This window comes from Lates calcarifer, linkage group LG5, assembly GCF_001640805.2.
Source record: "Lates calcarifer isolate ASB-BC8 linkage group LG5, TLL_Latcal_v3, whole genome shotgun sequence".
NCBI classification, from domain to species: domain Eukaryota; kingdom Metazoa; phylum Chordata; class Actinopteri; family Centropomidae; genus Lates; species Lates calcarifer.
In genome coordinates, this window is record NC_066837.1 from 6,037,014 (window position 1) to 6,063,380 (window position 26,367).

The 26,367-nt window shown below is 40.8% G+C and overlaps 1 protein-coding gene across 1 annotated transcript in view; it reads left to right on the plus strand.

Moving 5' to 3' along the window:
- grin2ab (glutamate receptor, ionotropic, N-methyl D-aspartate 2A, b) overlaps positions 1-26,367 on the plus strand; it is a 94,610-nt gene that overhangs the window by 58,217 nt on the left and 10,026 nt on the right. The window contains exons 5-15 of the mRNA XM_018699795.2: positions 5,849-6,015; positions 6,131-6,265; positions 6,376-6,475; positions 8,466-8,671; positions 12,238-12,352; positions 12,474-12,676; positions 18,059-18,227; positions 20,212-20,365; positions 21,890-22,015; positions 24,288-24,517; positions 25,196-25,356. Of these exons, the coding sequence (XP_018555311.1) occupies positions 5,849-6,015; positions 6,131-6,265; positions 6,376-6,475; positions 8,466-8,671; positions 12,238-12,352; positions 12,474-12,676; positions 18,059-18,227; positions 20,212-20,365; positions 21,890-22,015; positions 24,288-24,517; positions 25,196-25,356 (1,766 nt within the window). The remainder of the gene's footprint in view (positions 1-5,848; positions 6,016-6,130; positions 6,266-6,375; positions 6,476-8,465; positions 8,672-12,237; positions 12,353-12,473; positions 12,677-18,058; positions 18,228-20,211; positions 20,366-21,889; positions 22,016-24,287; positions 24,518-25,195; positions 25,357-26,367) is intronic.

The following is a 26,367-nucleotide window of genomic DNA, read 5'->3' on the forward strand; positions in this document are numbered from 1 at the left end:
TAGACTGCAACAGAAAAAATGTCTTGTCTGCCAGTGTAGCTCTTTAGTGCAGTTTTAATGTTTTACGGGCCCCTCGTTTAGTGTGCCTACTCTCATCCTCCTAACATACTAACCTGCAGTGTTTAATTAATCCTAATTACGCTGATAAGGTTCAACATTACAGGCAGACTTTATGAAAAATATCTACTGCACATGCTTTACTACTATAAGCTGTTTTTGGATTCTCTGACAGTGGTATATTGTGCCACAGTGGTTTGAATTAGTGCCCCTTTTGTACAGCATTCAGACCTTTTTCACAGCAGACAGTTTGACTTGTTACAGCAGGAAAACACAGGTATTGTTAATATTGTTAACAGTGGCTCCGTTGCATTTAAAGGTCCCACTGAGGAAGACCATTAGGTATGTGGAGTATGTAGTAAGTGAATGCAGTCATTAGTGTTACTAATTACTGTGCTATTTTCCTGTTATGACATGCAAAAATGCCATGTAAAGGAGTGATTGTTACAAACTGAAAACAGCTCTGACCACCCGTCTGCAACACCTATTTTTTTGATAGAGACTTAAAATAAAAAATCACACATATACAACATTTAATTTCTTTTAACTGTGCCATTGAAGATGCTATATGTAAGTAATTGCTATCGCTATGTAACCAGCGTTAGCATTAATAGCTGTTTATTTAGCAGAACTGCTGCGAGTTCAGCATCAAACTTGATTTCTTTTCTCGCCAAGAGTGAAGTCTCCAGCAGTGCAAAGCAACAGCAATGTTAATGTTTGCTTTGCTTCTATTTCTGTCACTTATTTTCTTAACCACTGAACATGGTGTCTTCCTGGGAGCAGTTGGAGGTGGTGATAATGGTTGCTTGCCAAGATCTTCAGGACAGGCCAGGGCTAGCAAGTTAGCATGCTAACATCAATACACAGACATCCTTGACATAGGGTCAATATATAGTACCTTTAAATATACTGGTAATAAAAGTCAGTTTGATGGTCTTTTTTTATTCCACATTCACATACTCACACACTGACCTGTCAGATTTAGGGCTACAAAAAGAAAATGTGACTGTTTTTAAAGAAATAAATGACATTCTTCACCTTGTACATATCTTAACAGAACATTGCAAACCATCTTTAAGGCTGCAAAAGTCCCACTTCTCTGTTTTTTTCATGAGAAATTCTCTGTCTAATCATTTGGGTAGCTAATTATTTGGCTTATTCAAATTATCGTCCCAAAATGCTCCCGTGAAAATATCCACTCAGATTCCTGCATGGTGAATGAGGCAGCCGTGACCTAAAGTTCAAGTAGGATTTTATTATTTTATGTTCATCTTGGTGGAAGCACATTCACATCACTTTCATTTGGATGGAACATATCTATTAATGACTCAAGCAGTAACCTTGTTCTCAAAGGTGCTTACTGATCCCAACTCATCCACTAGAAATACTGACTAATGTAATCTGAATGCCAAATTAGTTTTTGGTATTTCGTCAGTTACTTGTTCGTCAAACCTCTGGGAAGTACTTTTTCTGCACAGCGTAGCCGGAGAATTTTAATCTCATTCTGAAAACCTGCTTTTGTAGTGGTGCCACTGTGCCTCGTTTCTTTTTTGCAACCAACTTATTTAGCATTTTGCATGTGACCCCTGAAGCCGCTGTGAGCCTCACTTTGTTGACACAGGACTTATTGCTAGTTTGCTAGTTTGTTTGCACTTTTGTACAGACTTAAGTTGGATGGTACTTAGCAGCATCTGGGGGCCATACTTTGTCAGGCCAACTTAATGTAGCTGCTCCATCCTAACTGACCTACTGCGTTAAATATTAATATAGCACATTGCTAGCCTCATCATCATCCTCCTGCTCACCCCCATCTATTTCTTATTATTCTACACACTAGCTCCATCCTCCCATTGTGTGCTCTTCTTCCAGCGTTTCAGTTAATGTTCCTTTGCTTTTTACCTGCTCAGTTCTCTCTTCATCCACCTTCACTACTTGCAGGACTCAGCTCCTCCTCCTGTAGCCCACATGATTCCTTCTCTCAGTGATTTCTAGAAATGCGTCAGTTCGTCCCTCATTAGCCTGGATCTGTAAAGCCCTCTCCACACGTTCATATTTTCTTAATCTGATTGCTGTAAACAAAAATGAAATTTGACATGAAATAGCATGTCTGTGTGTGTGTGTGTGTGTGTGTGTGTGTGTTGGGGGTGGAGAATAAGTGAGATACTGTCTTGGTTCTGGTAGTGTATTATTCATTAGTATGCTGGCTTATGAGTAAAGCTATATTTTTAGGGACCTTTGTGCATGCACACATGTGTATGTGCTGTGTGCATGCACGTGGGTGGATGTGAAACTGTACATGAAGTTCGCTTTATTTGTATAATTGATGCACGATGTCACCAGTAAATCTCTAGGTATGTGGGTTATAATGTGGAAATACATTTGTGTGGTGTGTGTGTGTGTGTGTGTGTGTGTGTGTGTGTGTGTGTGTGTGTGTGTGTGTGTGCGTTTGTAGTTTGTGCATTATTCATAGGCAAGCTTCTTGGTGGACTTGTGTGATTTGATGAGAAGATGCAGGTCTGTGTCAACATCTCTTTTTATCCTTTATAATTCAGCAACCACCAGCAACTATCATCTTCCCCTTTCACCCCGCTGTCCTAAAAACATTTTTTCCTCATTCATTCTAAGTTCTCCACTTACTCTCTGCCCCCCCACCCCCACCGCACACACTTCCTTTTAGATACCTTCACAATCTAAAGAGGAGAGGAGTGGAGAGGGTTGACAGGTGTAAATATTAGATATGTTAAAAGCATGTTATGAGCGTGTATGACATGTAGAACCACCCGCCTTAGTATCTTCATTCTGTCACCATATAAGCGTCACTGTATATGTGTGCTATTATAAGATTAAGAATGAGGTATTGCTAAATTGAATTTAAAAAACGATCAGTTCAAATTAATGAATTGTTTTTCATCAGCAGGAGTTTGTTTTTGTCTTGATTAGCTTCACTGGCTCATAGAAGCTGTGTCTTCCTTAGTGGGTAAATATTATTTTTAATTACCAGTTAATGAATCCTTTTTTTAAATGTAGCAAAAAATGAAATCCCACTATAAGGCCTCAGTTTTCAAGGTAACATTTTCAAATAACATGTCCAAACCAACAATCCCAGACCCAAGGCTATTTCAGCAAAAAAATCATCACAGTTGAGAACCAGCAAATCTTGCGTTTTTGTTCAGTAAATGACTTAAAGGGAGATTCAAGCTTATTAAATCACAGCAGACATGGTTGTACAGGTTTTAAATAAACCTTCAGGTTAGTCAAACTTATTTGGAAGAGAAAACCAAGGAGAACTGAATATTACCCACAGTGTTGGTTTTAGAAATCACAGTTTACAGACTTACTGCCTGGTTCAAGTTTGACCTATCATACTTGCCATAGTTGTATGCACACAACTTTTCCTGTGCATTGAGAAATTATTGTGTGTACTTGTTTTCAGTTTAGTTTAGTTTGACCGCTAGCTGTTGTAATTCAGTGATGTTCCTGTGTTCCTGCTCCCAGTACCTGACCTGACTCTGATGGGACGTGATGGGACCAGGTTGAGATGATGTTCAGGATGGGGGTGGTATTGGTCATGTTGGCTGAACAATAGGCAGCAAATATACTGTACTTTTGTGTGAAGAACTGCCGATGACATTGCATAATGTGTGTGTGTGTGTGTGTATGTGTGTGTGTTACAAGAATCCACCTATCATCAATATAAAACAATGCCTTTTGACAGTCATTAGGTGCCCACACATTTGTAATTAGGGTAAACAAAGAAGCTGTGACCATGGCAACAACAACTGCGTAACAGGGCTTACGTTAACTGCTTTCGGCACGGGTCGGGTTTCAGACATAGAAAAACAGAACTCCTGTCGAGTTTGGGTCAGGTTCAGACAGAAATATGTGCTCTAGTGCCCAAATCTCTAGTTATTAGTGCAGCACTCATGTCATCATCAGCACAAACGATGGTCAAAACTACAAAAATCTGACCCCTTAAACAATAAGCAGATTGTTTTGCTGACTGAATACTTGGTAAATCGACTGATTGTATCAGCAGTGATTTGTATGTGAGTGTACAGTTGTACGTTTGTATGTATGAGGGTGTGAATGGGTGTTAGTGCATGTTTTTACCTGTACTTGTGTGTTGGTGTTATCTAGACAAAACTGAGGATGTGCCTGTTGCCATACAGAGGGAGATGTTTTTTTCTTTTTTTCTTATCTAAACCTGGGTAAAATAGAAAGCTGTGCACACCTACAGTCACACTCACTCACACACACACACAGATGGAAACAGTGAGATAGATCTTTTTGAAGTACAATTTCATCCTCTCTCCTTCCCACTTTTCTCCCCCTTTTTTGTAGCGGTGGAGTGAGGGGAGTTAAATCTCCACGGGGCCTGCTTTATGTGTGTGATGGCCAGAGCTGAGAGCGTTTTTGTTAAACTAAAGGTTAAGACTACGAGGCTCAGTGTAAGGTTTACATGCACATATACATGTATACACACACACATTTAAATGTGAAGGTGGGGGTGTTGGGGACAGAGAGACAGGAGCTGATAGCTGATTCTCCATGTGTGTTTATGAGGGCTTTGATGTTTAATGTGTCATGCTCTTTGATGCCCTCTGCGGAAGGGGTGTTAGAGCATGTATGTGTGCATGTGGACTGTGTGTGTTACTGTGTGTATGTGTAGAAGGTTTGGGGGGGTGGGGGGGCTTGTAAGGAGGTTTGATGTTTGTGTCTCTCTCAGTTTTTCTGCCAAGACTCTGACTCCTTTTTCCACCTCTCTCTGCAGCAGGTATCTCAATCTCACTCACAAGACTGGAACATTTTTCTCATTCTCATTCTCCCCCTCAGCCTTTTTCTTTCTGTCCCTGTCTATTCCTCCTCCCTCTCTCTCTCTCTCTCCTCTCTTCTCTCTGGTGGATGGGCTGTGTTGCTGTCTATTTGTTGTGTCCCAAGGGGGAAAACTCAGCTTACACTTTATGCAAACATACATTCTGCAATCATTAGCAACTTATTTCACACTCACTTTGGGTTTCATTTTGTTTAATAGCTGCTTTGGTTTTGGCTCACTGCTGCCTCTCTTACTCTCACACTGACCTACAGTTTCCTTGCGACACTGAGGCTAAATGATTTAACTGTACATGGCATTGTGAATTAATGCTGTAAAATTTGGAGTCACAGTTTACTGAGAATATCCTCTGACTTCAAATGAGACAGCTATAAAATGACACCATGTTTTTTTTTTTGTTGTTGTTGCTGAACCACACAAAAATTATGTTCAACACTGATGTCTGTTTTTTTTCTTGTATTTCTTGTATTACACTTTAATCGTTCAATAATACAACACTTTACAATGCAGGAAGGGCATTTGTATTTGGCTCAATTAGCTTTCAAGACAGTGCACAGTTGCTGTTATATTGGCTGACTGAGGGCTGAAGTGAATCAAACCTGTGAGTTATGAGGCAGTTATCTCCGACCATTAGGCCCCCCTGTTGGCAGCAGTCGCTCGCTTGCAGTGCAGTCTCACTTGTTGACTGAATCTTGCTCTCTCTGTATCTCTTCCTCTTTTTCCAATTTTCCCTCTCTCCTTGTCGTTTCTCTCACTCTTACACTCTCTCTTATCTCCCTCCTTCTCCCGGTCTGACTCACTGATTACAAAATTGAAAACAGTTCTTCTAATTCTATCAAGTTTTTGAGTCTGATTTGCACTCATTCACTCCAGCTCTTGCTTTTTTCCCCTTCTCATCTGCAATTAATTCAGTTCCTCAGACAAATCTGCTGACTGTCTGTGTGTTTTTTTCCTTTGCAGGATGAGAAGTCCACGTTCTTCCAGTTCGGCGCAGCTCTGCAGCAGGAGGCCCTGCTGATGCTCGCCATCATGGAGGAGTACGACTGGCATGTTTTTTCTATCGTCACTTCAAAGTTCCCTGGATACCAGGAATTCATCAGCACACTGAGGGTAACTGTGGATCACAGGTAATGAATACACACCCCCATGTGTACACACACACTCTGTTTTCATCCTTAACCTTAATTTACGGCAGCTGACAAGATTAAGTACCTTGGATTATTTCATGGTGTATTGTTACAGCTTTGTGCGCTGGGACCTGCAGAGTGTGGTGACTCTAGATGCTGTAGATGGCGACCCAAACTCTAAATCACACATTGCCCTCAAGAGGATTCAGAGTCCTGTTATATTGCTATACTGCTCCAAGGATGAGGCTGTGTGAGTGTTTGTGTACCTCATTTTTCGTTTGCTCTTCCTGTCTCTCTGTCAGACACTGCCAAATTTCAACAGTGGATCTTTATTAACACTCTGACTCTGCTCCTTGACAGGTATATACTCGAGGAAGCTCGGTCCTTGGGCCTGATAGGAGCTGGTTACATCTGGATCGTGTCCAGTCTCACCACTGGCAACCCAGACTTTACCCCCGAGGTAGTGAGGTCCCATATGTAGTAACAGGTGGCCACTTTTGAGTGGTTTGACAAGACAAGCAGTGTTTCTGATTCCAAGCTGTTGCAGGTCATCTGCTACTTCTCCTGTACTTCTCCTCTTCTTTATTCTCTGCAGCTAATAAGAAACACAATATTAAAGCAATAATTCAACATTTTGGGAAATATCCTCTCCAAGCACTTTATTAGGAGCAGCATACTAATGCTGGGTGGTTCCTTGCCTTTTGCTCTCAAAACAGCCTCAGTTCTTCGTGGCATGGATTCAACAGATGTTGAAAACATTCCTTGGAGATTCTGCTCCATGTTGACATGAGTGCATCACATAATTTCTGCAGATTTGTCAGATGCACATTCATGTTGTTAATCTCACGCTCTACTACATCCCAAAGGTGATTTATTGGATTCAGATCTCATGACTCATCATGTTCACAAAACCAGTTTTAGATGGCTTTTGCTTTGTAACATGATGTGTTATCACACAGGAAGTAGCCATTAGAAGATTGAATCCATCAGACCAGGCAATGTTTTCTAGTCTTCAACTGGTGAGCCTGTGTCCTCTGCATCCTCAGATTTATGTTCTTCTGTTCCAAAGTGGTCTTCTGCTGTTGTAGCTCATCCACCTCAAGGTTCATGTTGTCCATTCTGAGAGGCTTCTCTGCCCATCACAGTTGTCAAGAGCGGTCGTCTGAGTTACCGTAGCCTTTCTGTCAGCTCCAACCAGTCTGGCCTCTGACCTTTCTCACTGGATGTTTTTTGTTTTTGCACCAGTGGGAGTAAACTCTAGAGACTGTTGTGTGGTAAAATCCCAGGAGATAAGCAGTTTCAGAAATACTCAAACCAGCTTGTCTGGTACCAACAATCATGCCACAGTCAAAGTCACTGAGACTGCATTTTTACTCCACTCTTATGCTTGATGTGAACATTAAGTGAAGCTCCTGACCTGTATCTGCATTTATGCATTTTACCGCTGCCTCATGATTGGCTGAATGGATAATTGCATGAATCAGCAGGTGTACTGGTGTTCCTAATAAAGTGCCCTGTTTCCAGTCTTTGTGCTAAGCTAAACTAACCAGCTGCTGGCTGTAGCTTATTTCCCAAAATGACAGCTTGTTCCTTTAAGCCAGTATAGGTATAAGCCCAAGACCATATAGAGATAAAACACAGTGACTGGTAAACTGTAATTTCTATCATATTATCTTTCTAGTTTGGTTCCAGGAACAATCACTGCTCACACTGCTTTGTTTACATTCTCTGTGTACCTAGCAACACTTGCTCTGCCCCTAAATAGGATGTCTGACAGTATTTCACACACTTTCACTCTCAAAATGTAGGACAGCAAGGTAGCTATTACCCAAATAGCTTATAAATATATGTATAAATAATTCAAAGTATAATCAGCTCAAATGTTCCCCTCACATTAAAAATGGAAACATATCCAATGTTTGCTTACCTTTCTGAAAAGCCTCTTTCTGAAAATGTTTGTTCTCCTCCTTCTCTTGTCCGTCATTCACATCGACTGTTTGTGTTGGGTTTTTATGCCTCAGTTTCCGTTTGTAGACAAAGATCTGATTCTACAGTTAGCGTGGAATTAAAATATAAAAACAAAACACTGTGGGGTAGACTGACAGATTACTGTGCTGGCATTTTTTGATGTTTGCTCAGGCTGGTTTAGAGAGATAAACTTAGCAAGCTATTTAGTTTGTCAAAATTATTTTATCCTGACAGTTGCAAGGTGTAGGCAATACCTGAATGAGCAATTTACTTTCTGGACATACAGTCTGCTCAGGCTTATTTAATAACCAACTATGAATTATCTCAGGAAGGCCCACGGAACCAATAAATCATCCTGTTTGACACCTCTGAGAGATGCGTATGGATGTTTAAAATTGGGGTAGAAAATGTAAAATTGAAATTAAATTGAGTTTTACACGCCATATGTACCACTTCTCAGATCTCCTCTCCGCTCCTCTCAGATGTTTCCCCTGGGTATGATCTCCGTGTCCTATGATGACTGGGAGTACCCGCTGGAGACACGGGTGCGGGATGGAGTGGGCATCATTTCCTCTGCAGCCACCTCCATGCTGCGAGAGAAGGGGGAGCTGCCAGAGGCCCAGAGCAGCTGCTACAGCACAGCATCAGACAGGAGCCCAGGGAAGCTCCCACCTAGTGCCCTGCGCAGGTGTGTATGTGCGTGTATGTATGAGAGTGTGAGGAGATCAAGGTCTAGGGACTTGCATAACTCTGTTTGTCTTTGTAGCTGAGTGTTGAGCGGTCTTACATAACTCTTTTTAATGTACTAATGAGAGGAGCAGGACAGAGAAAGGAAGCAGAGATGACAGCGGTGTTAAACACTGTGATGTCTAATGACATTTAACACCATTCGCTGTTGTGTACATGGCTGCTCGGTGTTTGAACTCATTCTGCTTCCTTAGTCGAGAGACAAAGAATTGAACTTCAGGCAGACCTTCATGTTGTTGCCTCCCTGTGTTAACTAGATCCTAGTGTGTGTGCATTCATGTGTATTTCTATGTGTGTGCACCTTGCTTCACACGACTTGACTCACTATCATTAAGTCAGGATTAAAGCAGCTTTTACTAGCTTTGTTCTCTCTTTCTTTTTTTCTTGTTGCGTGCCAGTGGGCACATATATGTTGGTCAGTGTCTGTTTGTGTGTGTGTGTGTGTGTGCACATGATCCCACGATGCATGTGTGTGTTCTCTCCTCTGAGGTCCCTGTGATGAGGAAACTGTCAAATCCTTTAAACGAGAGCAGAGGAAAAATGGGCACACACTGACACACATGCAAGCACATTCATACTGAGCATTCACAAATGTGAAAGGACAGATACAGAATCTGTTAGTGGTACTGCCCCCTGTCAGGCTTTTTGGTGTGATATTGTGACTACAGTGTGACTATATTTTGATTATTCATTCAGAAATGTGTATATACAGCTGACTAAAAACATGAAGGTCAGGTTGCTAGGCTCTGCACATCTATGATGACTTATGAGTTACCTCATTAGAATGAGAGCTACAGTGTGATTTTCACTATTATGGCTTTATTATCCCATTTTCTCTCTTATTAGCCCATTAGATTATATATCAGAGCATATACAATCCTGCTGTTGTTGACAGGTTGATCCAATATAACTCAGACCTCAATAGCAACTCAAACCTTTTTCGGAACAATCTTTTTTCTTTCTGTCAGAGGTACCTCATTTGTCTCACTAACTTATTAGATCGCATTTGCATATTTGTCAAAACAACTGCAGCCAGTTTTGGTGATAATAAACTGACAGGTTGGATTTCCCTACCCCGATTTGGAAGTGGTGAGGCTGTGATCAGAATTCTGCATACATTAGTCTAGATACAATCTTGCCGCAGTGTGCATATAAACAACGTGAGGTGGAGAGGAATAGGACAACATAATCTGGCACTTAAAAGACACTATCAACCCTGTCATTCTTTCCTGACAAGAATTTATATCCCCGACTGTTGTTCAGCATATTTGGACTCCACAATGGTACAGGTTTTTATTGAGTTTTGTCCTTGTAGTAAATTTCAAAAGGTTATTTTATTTGATGGAACCACTGTACCATGCAAACCCCCTAAGCTGTCACTCTTTTCTGAAAAGATGCACCCTGCCACAATACAGAATTTGGTAAGAGACTCACTTCCTTCTTTATTCATACTTTTAGAAAAGGTCCTCACACACAATGGCTGCCCAAGTACTTCAGTAACAGAAAAATGTTCCACATGAAGTAGTTGCAGCAGGACCCACATTTTTAAAATGGCATTTACAATAGCAGGGATTTTATATAATTCTCTGATGCAGCTGATGCTGCTACTTAAATCCTCATTGAATTTCTAGTTAATGCAAATACTTTGGCAACAGAAATTTAAAAATCATTGAGCCCCTTTTTAATGTAGCTGTACATTTTGTTTTAAAGGCATCACATGGGATGACATGAATATACATATTCATATAAATATGAATATATAAAATGGAATCTGCCTATTTTACATGCCTCAAAAATACACCAGCCTCATCCGTTTATATCAAAATCTTTCTCCAGAAATGGTAACAAACCTGAAATAGGAGGAGACAGCGGTTTCCCAGAATAGACTGCAACAGTGTTTCTGCTATACGTATTCAGCCGTGGCAATGCTCTGTGACAAGGGCATCACCTGCTGCACCGTGAAGATTTTTCAAACACAAAAATATATATTTGTCTTGACATGTCACTAATAGTCAAAAGCATTATAATCTATAATGACAGTGGATGGTTCAATTATACAGCGCAGAGGTGCCTCTTATGTTTAACTGTGTAGGTTTATATTAAATTATTTGTGTTTGCTGAGGGAGGGTAAACCCACAGCAGAGCTGTTTGGTATTTTTGCAGTGCCTGCATGCAAGGGAGACAGGGACCTTTTATTTACTCTTTACTCAGTGTGAGTGCAGCCGGCTTTGAAAGAGCACAGGCCTGTTTCCAACTCTTTGTAAAAACAGATGATTAATGTACCACTCTCTAATCCACTGTCCAACAACAATATTTATGTGTGTCGACTCTAATGTCTCTCTTGCAGATGAGACAACATAAAATCCCACCTGTTTGAACTGGAGTGTAATTATCATAGTTTTCACCTGCAGGGCGCATGCTAAACAGCACTCAGACGATTCTCTTTTATGCATCTTGACTTCCTGTCGCAATATCTGAGTTTATGCATGAATCCTTTGTGGCCCTGTGCCCTGTCTGACCTACAAAACAACAAGTGTTGTTTTAATTTTCCGTTTTTTAACTCTGTTTTAGAGTAACGAAAGCATCAGATAAAGAAATGCATTTAATGCATGTTTAGATAAATGATAGCAAGACTCACAAGTAAAGTAAATAATTCTCTGTATGTGTGAAACTGGAATCATGTGCCAAATTCATAAATGTCTGTAAAGCAGATGTAAAGCTGATTTTTTTTTTACTTTTGAAATATTCAGATTTAGTCAGATGATAGTTCAGTCATATAGCATCACCCATCCGATCGTGTTTGACACAGTGTCAAAACAAATCAAACCATTTCTAATAAAACAGAACACAAGGCGTCAAAGAAAAAGTGTTGCACTGCTGTCCCTCTTGTGATTTTGGTCTTTTTAGTAAACTTCCTTAGACAGGCCTGCCCCCCCCCCCCCCCCCCCCGTGGGAATTCAATGTATCCCAGTCTTAACACTCAGAACATCCTCTCCCTCTGAAAATTGTTTTACTGGAGCGAGTGTATTCTTAATCCCATATCTCTGTGTGTGATACTGATTCATTTACTCCTCTCTACTGCTTCACTTTAGCGAGTGTGTAAATGTTTCAGCAAAGGATCTGTTTGCGTATGCAGGATAACTGTAGTGAGTAAGAGAGTGAGGGCAGCCTTGTTGCACCAGTGACTTGTCTTTCAGGCGTATATCTGTGGAGAAATCAATGCAGAATGTTGATGGGAGAGATATGTGGCCTCTGACTCTTCCCCCTCCTACACACAAATAGATGTGCGCACGCACACATACACACTCGGGCATGCATGCATACGCAGTGGGTGAAGACAGCATTGATTTGAAGAGGATACTCTTGCAGTGATTACAGAGTGCTTAACTTGTTATTTCAAATGTATCTACTCTTGTGCACACATACTCGCAAACACTCACAACAGATCCAAAACAAAAGCAAATAACAGCTTCCTACTCGCTCCTTTTTTTCTCCCATGTATTTCAGACACATGATGCATGTGTGGAATGAAGGGCGAGACTTATCCTTTACTCCAGATGGTTACCAGGCCAACCCCAAATTGGTTGTCATCGTCCTGAATAGTGAGAGGAAGTGGGAGAAGGTAACAACTGGATACAGTCTATTTACAAAGAAGGAAGGAAATTAAACAGTCAAAACACTTTAATTAAGATGGCTGTCTTCTGATTTTCTGTGTGTTTGTGTGTATTTGCGCGCACACACAGATGGGCCGCTGGGAAAACGGGACTCTGTCGTTGATGTTTCCCGTGTGGCCGAGGTACAACTCCTACGGGGATGAGGATGCGGATGAGAACCATCTCTCTATCGTCACCCTGGAGGAGAAACCTTTCGTCATTGTTGACAACGTGGACATCCTCACCGGCACCTGCATGAGAAACTCTGTGCCCTGCCGCAAACATGTCAAAGAGTAAGTACCCCCACGCTTGATGTGTTGGTGAACAAATACACCCACATTTATCTACCTACCCACTACTCACATGAAATCAAGAGCCATTTGAAAGCCACACTTGTTCCATCCAGAACATGAAAAGGCCTACACACCCTGAACTGGAGGTGTTACAGGAGGTGAGACAGGTACTTACTTGTTTTTAGAACAAATAAAATCAAAGTTGAAGAAAGGCTGTGTTGTTTTTTGATATCAGGAAGGCATTTTTGGCGCTCTGAATTACTTCCCCTGTAATCCATCAACTTCTACTGTTCTTTTTCAGTCTGTCTTAAATGACTGGAATCACACCCCTCGAGCTGGTCTCAATCTGTCTGAGAACATAATCGTCAATCAGCTGCCCTTTGCTTGTCCACTTTTGTTCTACAAGGATCTATACTGGGCCCACTCATTTTCACTTTATATAATAATGACTCACCATCTGTTTGTCCTCCAGACTGAGATCCAAATGTATGTGGCTGTAATATATGCACACAGCGGCACTGAAACACCAGTTAGTACTGAATTCACAAACTCCATGTTACAACTTGTATGCATGTTCTTTACCCAGACTTGTAACTCCTGTTTAGTGTTATTTGTTTATATCATAAGAAAAGTTACAGTAATGGAGTCAAACAGTAATCAAGATGTAAATCAGTGATTTTCCTACACATACTGTTTTGTGTTCTTGGTCACAACAGTAAAACTCTGCCAACTTCTGTCAGAGAGTTTAACTCATACCGGCAAAGTAGTTCTCATCTGGTTCATGGATAATCAGTTCTGTCAGCATTAATAATTAATTGCTCTGTGTTGCTGTCAGGGTGCTAATGCCAATCTGTCGGTGTACTTGATTTTTGTGTCTGCTGCCACTGTAATTGCGTGCGTTGCCTGTTGTGTTCTTTGTTTCATTGTGTTATTAATTCAGTGTGAATTTTGTGCTGTTTGTAGATGTTCTGAACATGTTACTTGTTTCAAGTACTGCAATTACTAATTAATAATGCTGCTTATTGTTGTCCCCTGTGGTACATACTGTCTATAAACAGTAACATTCATCTTATGCATGTATTATTCATTACCATATTTCAATATTGTTTATGTTTTTATTATTTGTATGCAGTATGTAGAGTGCCTACATTATTTAAAATGTGGCTTTGTATGGAAGCAAAAAAAGCAACTTAACACCTGTATGAAATTTAATTATCTCTGAACTTTTTGTGTTTCGAGTTGTGCAATGCAATTTCCAAAATTTGGATTTATTTATTTTTGTTTTTTTCAAATCCATTTATGATCAGGGTTTATGCTGTCATCTGAACTTCTCTTTCTTGGATCATATGACTGACAGACATAAGACATAGTCTAAATGATCCAGAAATTACCAGTTACATCTAAGCAACTAGAATATAGCTTTGTTAATTTGGACTCTTTAATTTTCTATCCGAATATGTAAAGTTTAGAATTAAATAATTAATTGAAGTATTTAGTTGTGATTAAATTTCACAATAAGATTCAAATTTTTATGGCATTTTTGTCTTCCACACAGTTATGTCTTCAAATGTGCAGTATATATGTTTTTTAAAAAACTGTAAAGAAATAAATAAGCTCCAGCCTGAGCTGTACCTGGTGACGGAAAATAAAAGGCTGTTTAATGTAGGACGCTGCCCCACCTTTTGTCATCTCCCATCTGGACTACTGCAACTCTCGCCCAGTCAGGCTCGTAAACTATTCTGTTCAGCAGCTACAAACCATCCAGCAGAACACTGCAGCCTGCCCTGTCTTCAACCTCCCCTCCCCAAGTTCTCTTTTGTTGCCTCCCCACATTCCCCACTGGCTGCCGGCGGCTTTCACATCAAATTCTAAATTCTGGTCCTGGCATTCAAGGCTCCTCAGGGAGTCGCACGCCCATATCTGCAGGCTATGGTCTATCCGTATTCTCCAGCCTGTGCTCTGCTACAACCGGCCACTTAGCTCTCCACTCCCTGCGGCAGCTATGTCATCATTTCACCTGGCCTTGACTCTTCTTTCCAATGCTCCTCTATAGTGAAATGTCCTTCCCACTCCAGGCGGGACAGCAGGATTACCTCATATCTATTCTGTTGCAAAAAGAAAAACCTCTTTCCCCTGAATATCCCCATTTCCCATATTCTGCACCTGCTATTTAAAAAACATCTCTCATACCTGTTTACCTAGATTTTTCCCCTCTTATTTTTAGCATGTCCTTATCTGATGTGATCCCAGCTATATTTCGTTATCTCTTATCCATGCACAGTCGCTCTCGATAAAAGTATCAGCTAATGGAATTTTAATGTTTCACAAATTCATATTGACTTTGTTGTGCTACTTCATCAAATGTGACTTTTTTAAATGTATATATATATATATATATACACAGTTTTTTTCCACCTCACCACTCACCACCTCATTTTCTATGTATCACTTTATCCACTGCAACAATAGCAGTGGGCTGAGTGCCTTAAATCATCCTTTGTTACAAATGACAATGGTTCTAACTGAACTAATTTAAATTCATATCACAATGAAACTAAATATCATACGTGGAATTGATTTATTTTATGACAAATGAAGCATTTCTGTAGATTACCTCAGGAATTTAATTTCTAACCTCAGTTTCTGATTGTGATTATACACCAGTCAGTTGCATAATATTGTGTAGGTCCCCATTGTGTTGCTAAAACAGCTCTGACCCGTCAAGGCATGGAAGCAGGGCCTCTGTGGGTGTCTTGTGGTGTCGGATACTGGGATATTGGCAGCGGATCCTTTTGGTCCTGTGGGTTGTAGGGTGGGGCCTCCAACATCTGGCCTGTTGTGGTGCATCCCACAGATGTCCAATCAGATTTGCATCTGGGAGAATTGGGATCTTTATTGTGTTCCTTGAGCCATCTCTGAGCAGTTTCTGTGGTGTGGTGGGAGCACTGTCCTGCAGGGAGAGGTCTCTGCTGTCGGGGAGTGCATTTGCCATGGGAGGGGTGTGCCTGGTCTACAACAATGTTAAATTGGGTGGCATGTATCAAAGTCACATCCAGATGAATGTCAGGCCCCAAGGTTTCCCAGCAGAACATTGCATTGTAAAGAGACAATTAATGTTATTCACTTCACCTGTCAGTGATTTTAATGTTGTGGCTGATCGATGTATATTGTTAAGATTTCGTATCAGCTCAAAGCTTAAGCACCGTCTTTCATCAGCAACACATCAAACAATACAATGGGCTTTTCTGTTTGGAAAAAAACTTAAAAGACATTATTCTACTGGCTGAAATATGTTGCAGCCTTCTCAAGTGTGCAAACAATGCAGAAATATTTCTCAAATACTCAGTGAAAGAATCTTCCCTCAGATTTTTTTTTACACCTTGGGTTTTTCTCCAATTACTTTCTATATAATGGACACTTCAATAAGAGCTTATGCATGACGGGACAAGGCAGCTTTTTTTCCTCTCTCTCTGCTAATTTCTACAATTTAGTTCACATCTTAGCTCATCTGTTTATTTGTCACTGGCTCAGTACTGTGTCAGTATTGTGCTTCTGGTTGATCACTAGCCACTACTCTGTCCAAATGCACAACTAGAATCCATCTTCTCTAAAGTCTTCTATTCACAAGTGACAGTATTATTGTCGTAAATTCAACGATTGTCAACATTTCAACAAGATAATAGAAAATAGTTTAAATTGTTCCAGATAATCATTAGGATTTCTCCCTCTTTATTCTCCCCTGTCTCTTTGAAGCTTTGTATACTTTAAAAAAAAAAAAAAGAACCCACCATATTAAAAGCTCTCCTGTCAGAGGGACTCGCAGAGAAGGAGATGCAGCACAACAACCGTCGAGATTCTGATCCATGTAGTCATGACAACGAGCACTGTAGGCACGGACAATTAGACGACTGAATCACCGCGCATTCAAAGTTTAACTTGTGACCTGACCCGAGATTTCTCAACCTTTCTCCGAAGCGATCGCTGTAGCTGTCTGCGTGGTCGCAGAGGCGAGATGACTAGTCTCTTCTAGGCCCTTCTCTTACATTACATATGCTGTCGGTGCGTCCAGCTATTTGTGCACCCATACATGGGCATATACAGTACGCCCGGCCATCCATAAGTGCTACATTTACTCAGTCACTACTTCCACTTTATTTGTGTATGTTTGTTGATACAAAAGTATGATGTGAATCAAACAGATGTACTGGATGCATACCCCAGGGAGTCCATCATTGTCATTATGCATGTGCGTGTATGTGTTTGCTTATGTGTAAATGTAAGTGTGTGTGTTTACACAGTGGCATAAGGACACAGAGAGGGCTCAGCTGGGTAGAGCTTATGTATACAGTATGTGTGCATTAGAACACCTGAGGCATATACTATACATTTGACTCACACACACACACACACACACACACACACGTATGTAGCCTATACTATGCTTGCTTTCTTTTTCTCACACACACACACACACATTATGCAGTGCCACGGATACATTTGACTACTGTTAAAAGATCTTTCAATCCTTTGATGTTTCGGTTCTTTGACAGTCGTTCTCTGTGTGTGAATCCTCTCGTTCTTTATGAACTTTCTCTTGAATTGGAGTCAGCTGAAATGGCATATGAAAAGGTCACAGAGTAACTGTTCCGATTCATATATGCTACATCAAAAGATGGCTGACATGGGAACGGAATTAAGTTTTCATGGAAATGCTTTTGAAAATGCTGGTGGGGTTTAATAGATTATGAGAATCATTTGATTCAACAATTCAGTTTAGTTCACTGCTCCGGGGTCCTCAGGGATGGCTGTCAGAAAAGTTTACTTAAACATCCGTTTCCATTGTGTGCATCCTTTGTCTTTGTGGCAGTGGTGTGTGTAGGTACACTCTGAGTTTTGGAGAAGTACTGTACCTCCTTACGGACAGGAGGAGAGAAACACAGAGGAGAGGAGGAAGGGAGAAAAGGACAGAGTAGAGGAATGAGGAGAGAGATGAGGGGAAGGACAGCTGATATTTTAATCATGTGGGTTGGTTGTTCTGCAGAGCCCAGCTCTATTTAAAGCCCGGCAGCATCTGCTCAGTACCCCTGTGTTTTCATCTGGTTTGGTTAGCTGGCACTAAGGGAAACACACACACACACACACACACACACACACACTCTCACACACTATACAAGCTCTATCTGCCCTTCAGCAGTATTTATGGTTACTCTACACTGTTATAATTCTAGTTTTACAGTTTGATGGAACCACCAGATGTGAAGCGAACAGGCAACGAGAGTACAGTTACAGTCTCACCCCACACATTTCCTTGTATAACACTGAAATGTCCTCTGTTATAAAAAATGACCTAATTGTGTTTGTGCATATGTGTGTGTGTTGCAGTAATAGCACATCAGGAGGTTCCTACATTAAGCAGTGCTGCAAGGGTTTCTGCATTGACATTCTGAAGAAGATCGCAAGGAATGTCAAGTTTACTTACGACCTCTACCTGGTGACTAATGGAAAACACGGCAAGAAGATCAACAACGTCTGGAACGGCATGGTTGGAGAGGTACCACCTATCTGTCTCTCTGTCTGCTACTACTACTCTATATCAGTCTGTCTCTGACTTTGTATAGAACAACTGAAAGAAACAGTTCGACTTTATTTGCATATTTACACCATTCTCATGCTACCAGAAGCCAATTAGCTTAGTTTAGCATAAAGACTGGAAACAGCTCGCCTGGATCTGTCCAACTGTGACAAAAATCCACCCACTAGCACCAATAAAAATCACTAATAAGGCCTCAGGCATTTATGCTAAGCTAAGCTAGCTGGCTGCTGGCTGTAGCAGATATGAGAGTGGTATCGATCTTGTTACCTCGTCAAGAAAGAAAATAAGCATAAAGTATTTCTCAAAATGTCAAATCATTCCTTAAAATGGCACATTAAATACACAGAATCATTCAACTGCAAAATACCACCTCTCAGTATTTCAACTTCATTGCTTGTTTAACTTACATGGAATTATTTTGAAATATAATGATTGAAGGATAAAGCTGTCGCTCTGTGTTTTTTATTGTCAACAAATGCCATGTCTTTTAAACTCAGACCTAAGCCCATTTGTTCCTGTAGCAATTTTTAAAAAGGGGTCATAAATATACTGTTTCAGTTTTTAAAAGGCTCAGTAGTTTCTTGAAACAGCCATAGTTTTTTGCAAATGTTGCTCAAATGGAAGTAAATACTGCATTTCTTGACTATTTTTAGCCGCGGATTAAAAACTCATTTGGTGTTCTAGTGAGTATTTATGCTCCCAGGACAATGTGTCTGAGATCGATGCAAAATAAACTACACCGCCCATGTTCATCCCACTGAAGGAACGTGTCACCCTGTGCAACAGAGTATCTCACTGATGTGTTTTTAATAGTTTTTAGACAACAATGGAGGTCTGTGGCACAGAAGAATAAGACATATCAGGCTTTGGATACACAGACAATACTTCATAGAAGGATCGATTCATTGTTGATTTTGGTCTTTTCATCAGATTTGTTCACTTTTTTTTTTTTTTTTTTGGAAAAAAAAGGAGTATTGCCAGACTTATCCTTTAAATCTACAATCTGTGATCCAACTGTAAACAAAGGTGTCACCTCACTGTCAACCCAGATCAACACAGAACTAGAAGGTGCTTACACTTTAAATTGCTTCACAGATCTTTTAACACATATTGAGACACAAGACAGCAAAATATAAGATGTAATGTCCTCTGATACTGTAAAAGGTTTGTTCATATCATACTGTCTGTTTCTAGGGGTCAAAATGGTTTATATTTTCAAACACAATGACTTGTGTGTCACCACAAAAAGCTAATTTGTCATCATAAAGTCACAGTGTTTAATTTGTACCTGTACAGAATTATTGACATATATATGGTCAATAATATTTCTTATTGCAGCTTTATAGTACAGGTTTAAGAAGCTCTTCAACGGGAGGTGGATACCTTGAGGCTCACTTGATCGCTCGTGTTTATCTCTTCTGGAAGTGATTTATCCAATCACAGATTAGATTAAAGCTAAGTGCTGTCACAGTAAAATCCTTAAAGGTTGAAATGTAAATGTAAAACGTCTGATAATGGTTCCTGACAATGTGATCCATAGATTGTGGTAATGTTTATGAGAGTAGACCGCTGGAAGCCTTTAGACAATTAAATCTGAAAAAACATAACGTTTTACTGGATACTAAAAATGACAGCTTTATGAGCAGAATCTCCGTCTGTCAGAATACATCCAGACACCCAGAAAATGGTGGCACTATGAAAAAGACAGCTGTATTTTTACTTTTCATCTGATATGGCTGAAAATGCCCTGCAACTGTAGCTGACATTCTGCGCTCATACCCTCAGTCACTGTGATATTTCACATCCAAAATAAAAAGGAGGAACATATCAAAAGACGAATTGTATGATGTTGTCCAAATAGAGAGCTCACTATATTTATTTCTGTCAGCGTAGGTATGTGAGTCATGCGCTCAATATAGCCATTGTTCTCTCTGTCTTCCAGGTGGTCTATAAGAAAGCAGTAATGGCAGTCGGTTCATTGACCATCAATGAGGAGAGGTCAGAGGTCATTGACTTCTCTGTGCCCTTTGTGGAGACTGGCATCAGCGTCATGGTGTCTCGGAGCAATGGGACTGTCTCTCCGTCTGCCTTCCTTGGTAAATCTATCTCTCCTTCTTCCTCAACCATAAATTTGCTTGTTTTGTTTTTTTTTTCTCTCTCTCTCTCTTTCTTCTCCTCTCTCCCCCTGTCCCCCAGTGAGCTGACTACTGCGGGGCAGAGAAAAGGGAGGTGCTTACATGTTGGCAAAATCCCGCACATAAAATGGAATATTTTATTCAGACAGTATATGCTGGCCAAATTCCACTTGTACTCTGACTTTATCTGGGCCTCAACACCCTAAGCACATTAATATTTCTACCAGAGCAGTGGAAGTGGAGCGTGCCAGCTGTTTTTTTTTTTTTTTTTTTTTGAAAAGTCAGCTCAGACAAACCAGTCTTGATACTCGCCTCCTCTCTTCTCCTCTTTACTCTTCTCCTTCCTCCTCTTCTTTCCTCCTCTCCTCCAGTTGTTCAGATGACTATAAACTGAAGCGCTCCTCTGTGCTTGCCTAATATATTGTCATTGGAGCGAGGCGGGGAGCGAGGGGATGTATTGGGCCATGCGTGTGTTGGTCCCTGTGTATCAAGCCATGTGTCAGTATTCATGTGTGTAAGAGGAGGGAGAAAGAAAGTGTGTGTGATACTGCAGGAATATATCAGGAAGTTTGCGTCTGGAATCAAGAGTGTGTGGAGAATGAATATGCTTCAGCTGCATGTATGTTAAGGGGTGAATGCTTTGTGTGTGTGTTTATATGAGAGCTTATTGTATGGGTGTGTGTGTGTGTGTGTGTGTGTGTGTGTGCTGAGCCTGGGCCAGGGTATCAGTGACGGTTCAGTATCTCTCGCACTCATATTAGAGGCACCTCAGCGCACAATCTCTCAGGGTTGGCTAACCCTGGCAGTCACATACTTACACATACAGTGACACACACACACACACACACACACACACATAATTTGTCTGGGTTCAGTGTCTCTGGCACTCATCCCGCTCTCTGAACTCCTGCCCTGCTACACACCAAACACATGCAGACTCACACTCACACACACGCATAGATCACACACAAGTAGATCACATACACATGCCCACAGCAGGGCACATCAGATCACTCGGAGTTTGATTCCTCACTCTCTCTCCACCCCTCTCCCTTCCTCCCTCTCCCCTTCTCCCTCTCTCTCTTTCTCCTTCCTTCTCTCTCCCCCCCTTCCACAACCATCTCCCCCCGCCCCGGGCCTCTCCCTCTCTCAGCTCTCATCCAAGGGAATAATGAGAAATATGGAAATGTGCTCCGTCAAACTCTCTGTGACTAACTCTCCCTCTCCTCTCCTCCCCTCCTCTCTCTCCTCTCTCACTCCGTCTGTCTCACTTTCTCCCTTCTCTATGTCTTCTCTATCATCTTTTCCTCGCTTTATCTCTCCCTCATCCTTGTTCTCTCTCTTTTTCTTGCCTCTTCTTCTCCTTTATTTCTGCAAGTCTGTCTCCTCTTTCTTTCTCTGCACCTCACTTTTTTTATGCATCTCCTGCTCCTCCAGTCATGTACTCGATTTTAACTCTCTCCCTCTCTCTCTCCTTCCTCTCAGAGCCCTTCAGTGCATCAGTTTGGGTGATGATGTTTGTGATGCTGCTCATTGTCACAGCCATCGCCGTCTTCCTCTTTGAGTTTGTCAGTCCGCTGGGCTTCAACCGCAACTTGGCCCAAGGCAAAGGTAGGCTTACACAGACTCGATCAGGATTATCACACCAATCGCTTCTCCCCAGAGCAAGAAGCACAAATCCAAGCTTCCCCTGAGGCAAAAGAAGTGACCTATTATTGCTCTGACTTTAGACATTTCAGTTAATGTTACAGAGCATTAACAGTTCTCTCTCTCTATCCCAAAGTTAGTCACAGACACTGTAATCTGTGGCATCATCAAAAATTAGAACCTGGAGCTGCCCTGATGGCAGTGAATTGGAGATTAATGTTGTGTTCACACAAAATTTAGCTTAATTTAACATTTAAATGAGCTTAAGGCCAATCCAGGTGTAGAAAGTGAATAATATTTTTGCTTCAATTATGCTTTCAGCTCTTCTGAACACGGCTCAGTGAGTGTGTACTATGCGTTTAATTTACTAGTTTTTCATCTTGCACACTGAATAACAAATGCCAACAATGTAATTTTATAATTATGTTGTATCTTTCAAAGAATAGTTCTAAATTTAAATTATTCACTTTCGAGGGAGGAGTTATGATTAGAAGATTAATTTGACTGATGTCTGCATATGAGGCTAAAGCTAGTAACTGGTTAGTTTAGCCTAGCATAAACACTGGACATGGGGCAAACAGTTAGCTTGGCTCTGTCTAAAGGTAACAAAATCTTTTCACATTTAAAGCTCACTAATAGTTTAGTTTGTTTAATCTAAACAAACCAAAGTGAAAATTGACATACTGCCAACATGCAGGGGCTGGCTGCTATTGGCCTTTTAAATAACTCAGGGTGATTTTTTTAATGTTGTATTGATTATCCATGTGTTATTGTTTGTCTGATGGTCGTGTGGTTACTGCTGTCCGTACCGCGAATTCCCCTCGGGGATAATAAAGATATCCTTGATCAATGATCCTTGGTGGTGTTATGGGGTTATGTACCTGAGTATTTCCTGAGACCTGTCCTTACTGTGAGGCTGCCAGCCAACCAGCAAGGCTAGCTGTTTGCCCCTGTTTTCAGTCATTATGCTAATCTAGGATAATCAGCTGCCGCCTGTTGCTTCATGTTAAAAATACAGGCATGGGAGTGATTTTTTAAATCTAATTTTCAGCAAGGAAGCAAATAAATATATTTCCCAAAATGTCTAACTATTCCTTCAATACTTAGCTCAAGGCTTTACCCTATGTACAGACATTTTCAGCTGAAATACATTTTAGACCAGATGCAAAAGCATCACAAAAACGATTGAAATCAGTTTGGAGTTTGCTCGAACTTGGCTTGCTGCTCCAGGCTTTGAAAATCAAATTGTGTTGCTTCGGCTGTGGGGAGGTCAGTCAGTGTTGAGGTTACACAAAGATACCTGTGAAAAAAGAAGTGCACAAGTGAACAAAATGTGTATAGATACAAAGCAGAAGACTCAGCACTCAAAGTTCCCACACTGCGAGTGATGCTAAAGTTAAAGTATGGATCCCACTACTGATATCAGAGAGATTTTATTTGCAAAGTCTCTTTTTTTCACAAATACAGTTCTTTTCTATACACGTACAAACTTGAATATTTCATGCAGATTTATTTTAAAGGTTGATTTCCAACTACAAACTTTGGAATTATTGGGGAACATAATGTTTCAAGCTCATAATCTTTTTTGTTTTGTTTTATTTTTCTTTTCCTTATAAAACATTAGTCTGGAAAAACATCTTCATTTGGTTGTGCCAGACAGTTGGAAATCATATCAGCCTGTGCACAGAGGTTTACTCACTACATTTATTTTGTGGCTTTGACTTGCTAGAAGTAAAGGTCAAGCGACTCGGCCAAAATAGTTTTTGTCTTCACCTATTGATCATGTTCCTAACTCAAGTAAACGTTGTCCACAATGTCTGTTACAAAATTTGTGAGCTGTAAACATAAATAAAAATTAAAGCCAGTAACACTGTTGCATTTTTTACAATGTTACCCCTCTGATCCTCCTGTAAAATTTAATTGCCTTTCTCTTCCTCCATCTACACATTATGTCCAGCCACATTATACAGCACCAGGTTAATAACAAATCACATTATTGCAGTTTTTCTTTTAGATGATTTATGCAGTTTAAAAGGAGGTCAGGGAAAGAACAAAAATGTATATTGCATTATACATTTCTACATTATTACACAACTTGCCAGCAGCTGAAAATGTGAGGTTAAGGTTTCATTCTCCTTTACCTGCCTTTGCCCTTCTTGGATTTTCAGCACATAATCTTTTCCTCACTTTTTCTTCTTTATTACTCCCTCTGCACTCCTGCCTTTCTCTCTCTCAGACCCACATGGTCCATCATTCACCATCGGTAAAGCCATATGGCTGCTGTGGGGTCTGGTGTTCAACAACTCTGTGCCTGTGCAGAACCCAAAGGGCACCACCAGTAAGTTCATTGTGTCAGTGTGGGCCTTCTTCGCTGTGATCTTCCTGGCATCCTACACTGCCAACCTGGCTGCCTTCATGATCCAGGAAGAGTTTGTGGACCAAGTCACTGGACTGTCTGACAAGAAGGTGGGATTACACATATATGGACACACAGAAACACACACACACACACACACACACACACACACACAAGAAACTAAACGCATTCACAGTCAGGGTTGCTCTTGTAATGGATGCCAGCCCTGCGGCCAGACAGGACTCTCCAGGGAGCGCCCTTGGGCTTCAACAGCCCAAACCCTCTGGCCGTAGCTGTCACCACACTAACACTGCCAGCACAGCAGACCCACAGGCGCACACACACACATAGGCTGCATAGATCAAAGACGTGTGTGCGTGTTTGTGTTTGTGTGTGTGTGTGTGTGTGTGTGTGTAGTTTGCAGAGGCTGGCAGTGTCAGCAGAACCCCAGCCAGTCTTACGCTAGACTGGACACACAATGATGATGACTGATGAGTCCACTCCACTGTCTCTCCCTCCTCCTTTCTCCTCTGTCTCTTCTTGTCACTCTCCACTATTCCTCCTCTCTCCTTGCCCTGTGTGTCTCTCCTTCATTTAAACACTTGTGCTCCCTCTTTTACTTTTACTTTCTTCCCTCCTCGTTGACTCTTTTCTTCTCGCTGTCTCTCATTCCCTCTCTTTGTCTTTGAGGCTTTTTGTTTTTCTTTTTTTTGTGCCCCTGTCTACTCCTATCACTTTCCTCTTTAAACAATCTGTCTCTCTTCCTTTCCTTCTTTCTCTCCCTGCAGTTCCAGAGCCCATACTCCTACTCCCCCCCATTTCGCTTCGGGACGGTTCCTAATGGCAGCACCGAGCGCAACATCAGGAAGAACTATCCAGATATGCATCAGTACATGACCAAATACCATCAGAACGGCGTCCAGGATGCACTGATCAGCCTCAAGACGGGGTACTGTAAACTTGTCAAGCTAACTCACATCATGTTGAGATTTATTATACCTGAGAGGGTAATTCTGTTTACAGACAGCATGTATGCTTAAGAACATGTGAAAACAAACAAAAAAAGACACTGCCTCACACAGAAACCTGGCCCCATGGGGCCCAGAGCTAGCTCATGCTAAAATGCTGCAGTAACTGTGCTGAGTGTTTCTGTCACTGACGGTAAAATGCAGACGCTGTCTGCAAGTGCTCATTATAGAGTCTTGTTGCTGCTGGAAAGAGGGAGCTGCCAAAACAGAGAGAATGTAATTTGTTGTGGAGTTTTCTACCTTTATTCTCCATTCTAAACACACAGTAATGGATGGATGGCTGCAGTGCTTTTATTTGTTCATTAGTTTTGCGTGCTTTGATCTTTAGAGTATTTTCTCAAACATAATTTTACTTTTTGCTTTTACCTCTCTGCAATTACTTTATTGATACTGCATATCATATAGAGGTTTAATAATGGTTAGTTTTTCATACCTCATATATTAGGCTTTGTTTATACAATGACAAAACTATATAATAAATGTGTTCAGCAGAATCATTGGTGCAAAAATGGTTGTTTGGACAAAATAAAATGTAAACACTAGAGCCTTAGTCAAATTTTCAGTCAGGCCATAATATAGGCTCAGGCTTCCAGTATATTACACAAGTAAAATGCTGCACATACCGCAGTGGATCTATATTGTTTTGATGTGTATGAATATTGTACATTAATATTAGCCTGGGATTCTCTGTGCAAGAACAAAATTCAAACTATTGCAACAACAGAAACTCCATGTATTCATTTAACATACAGTATGCCCCTTGGTGAACAGTTTAATTCAAAGTGTTTTATATTTATGCGTACATATCTAGAGGGCCCCAGGGGTGTTGATTAGCACCATAGGCATATTCACTCAGTTATATAAAATCATTTTTTTCCTCATAATGAAGTTAAAAACAGGGTTGTGCTGTTATATATATATATATAGGCCGA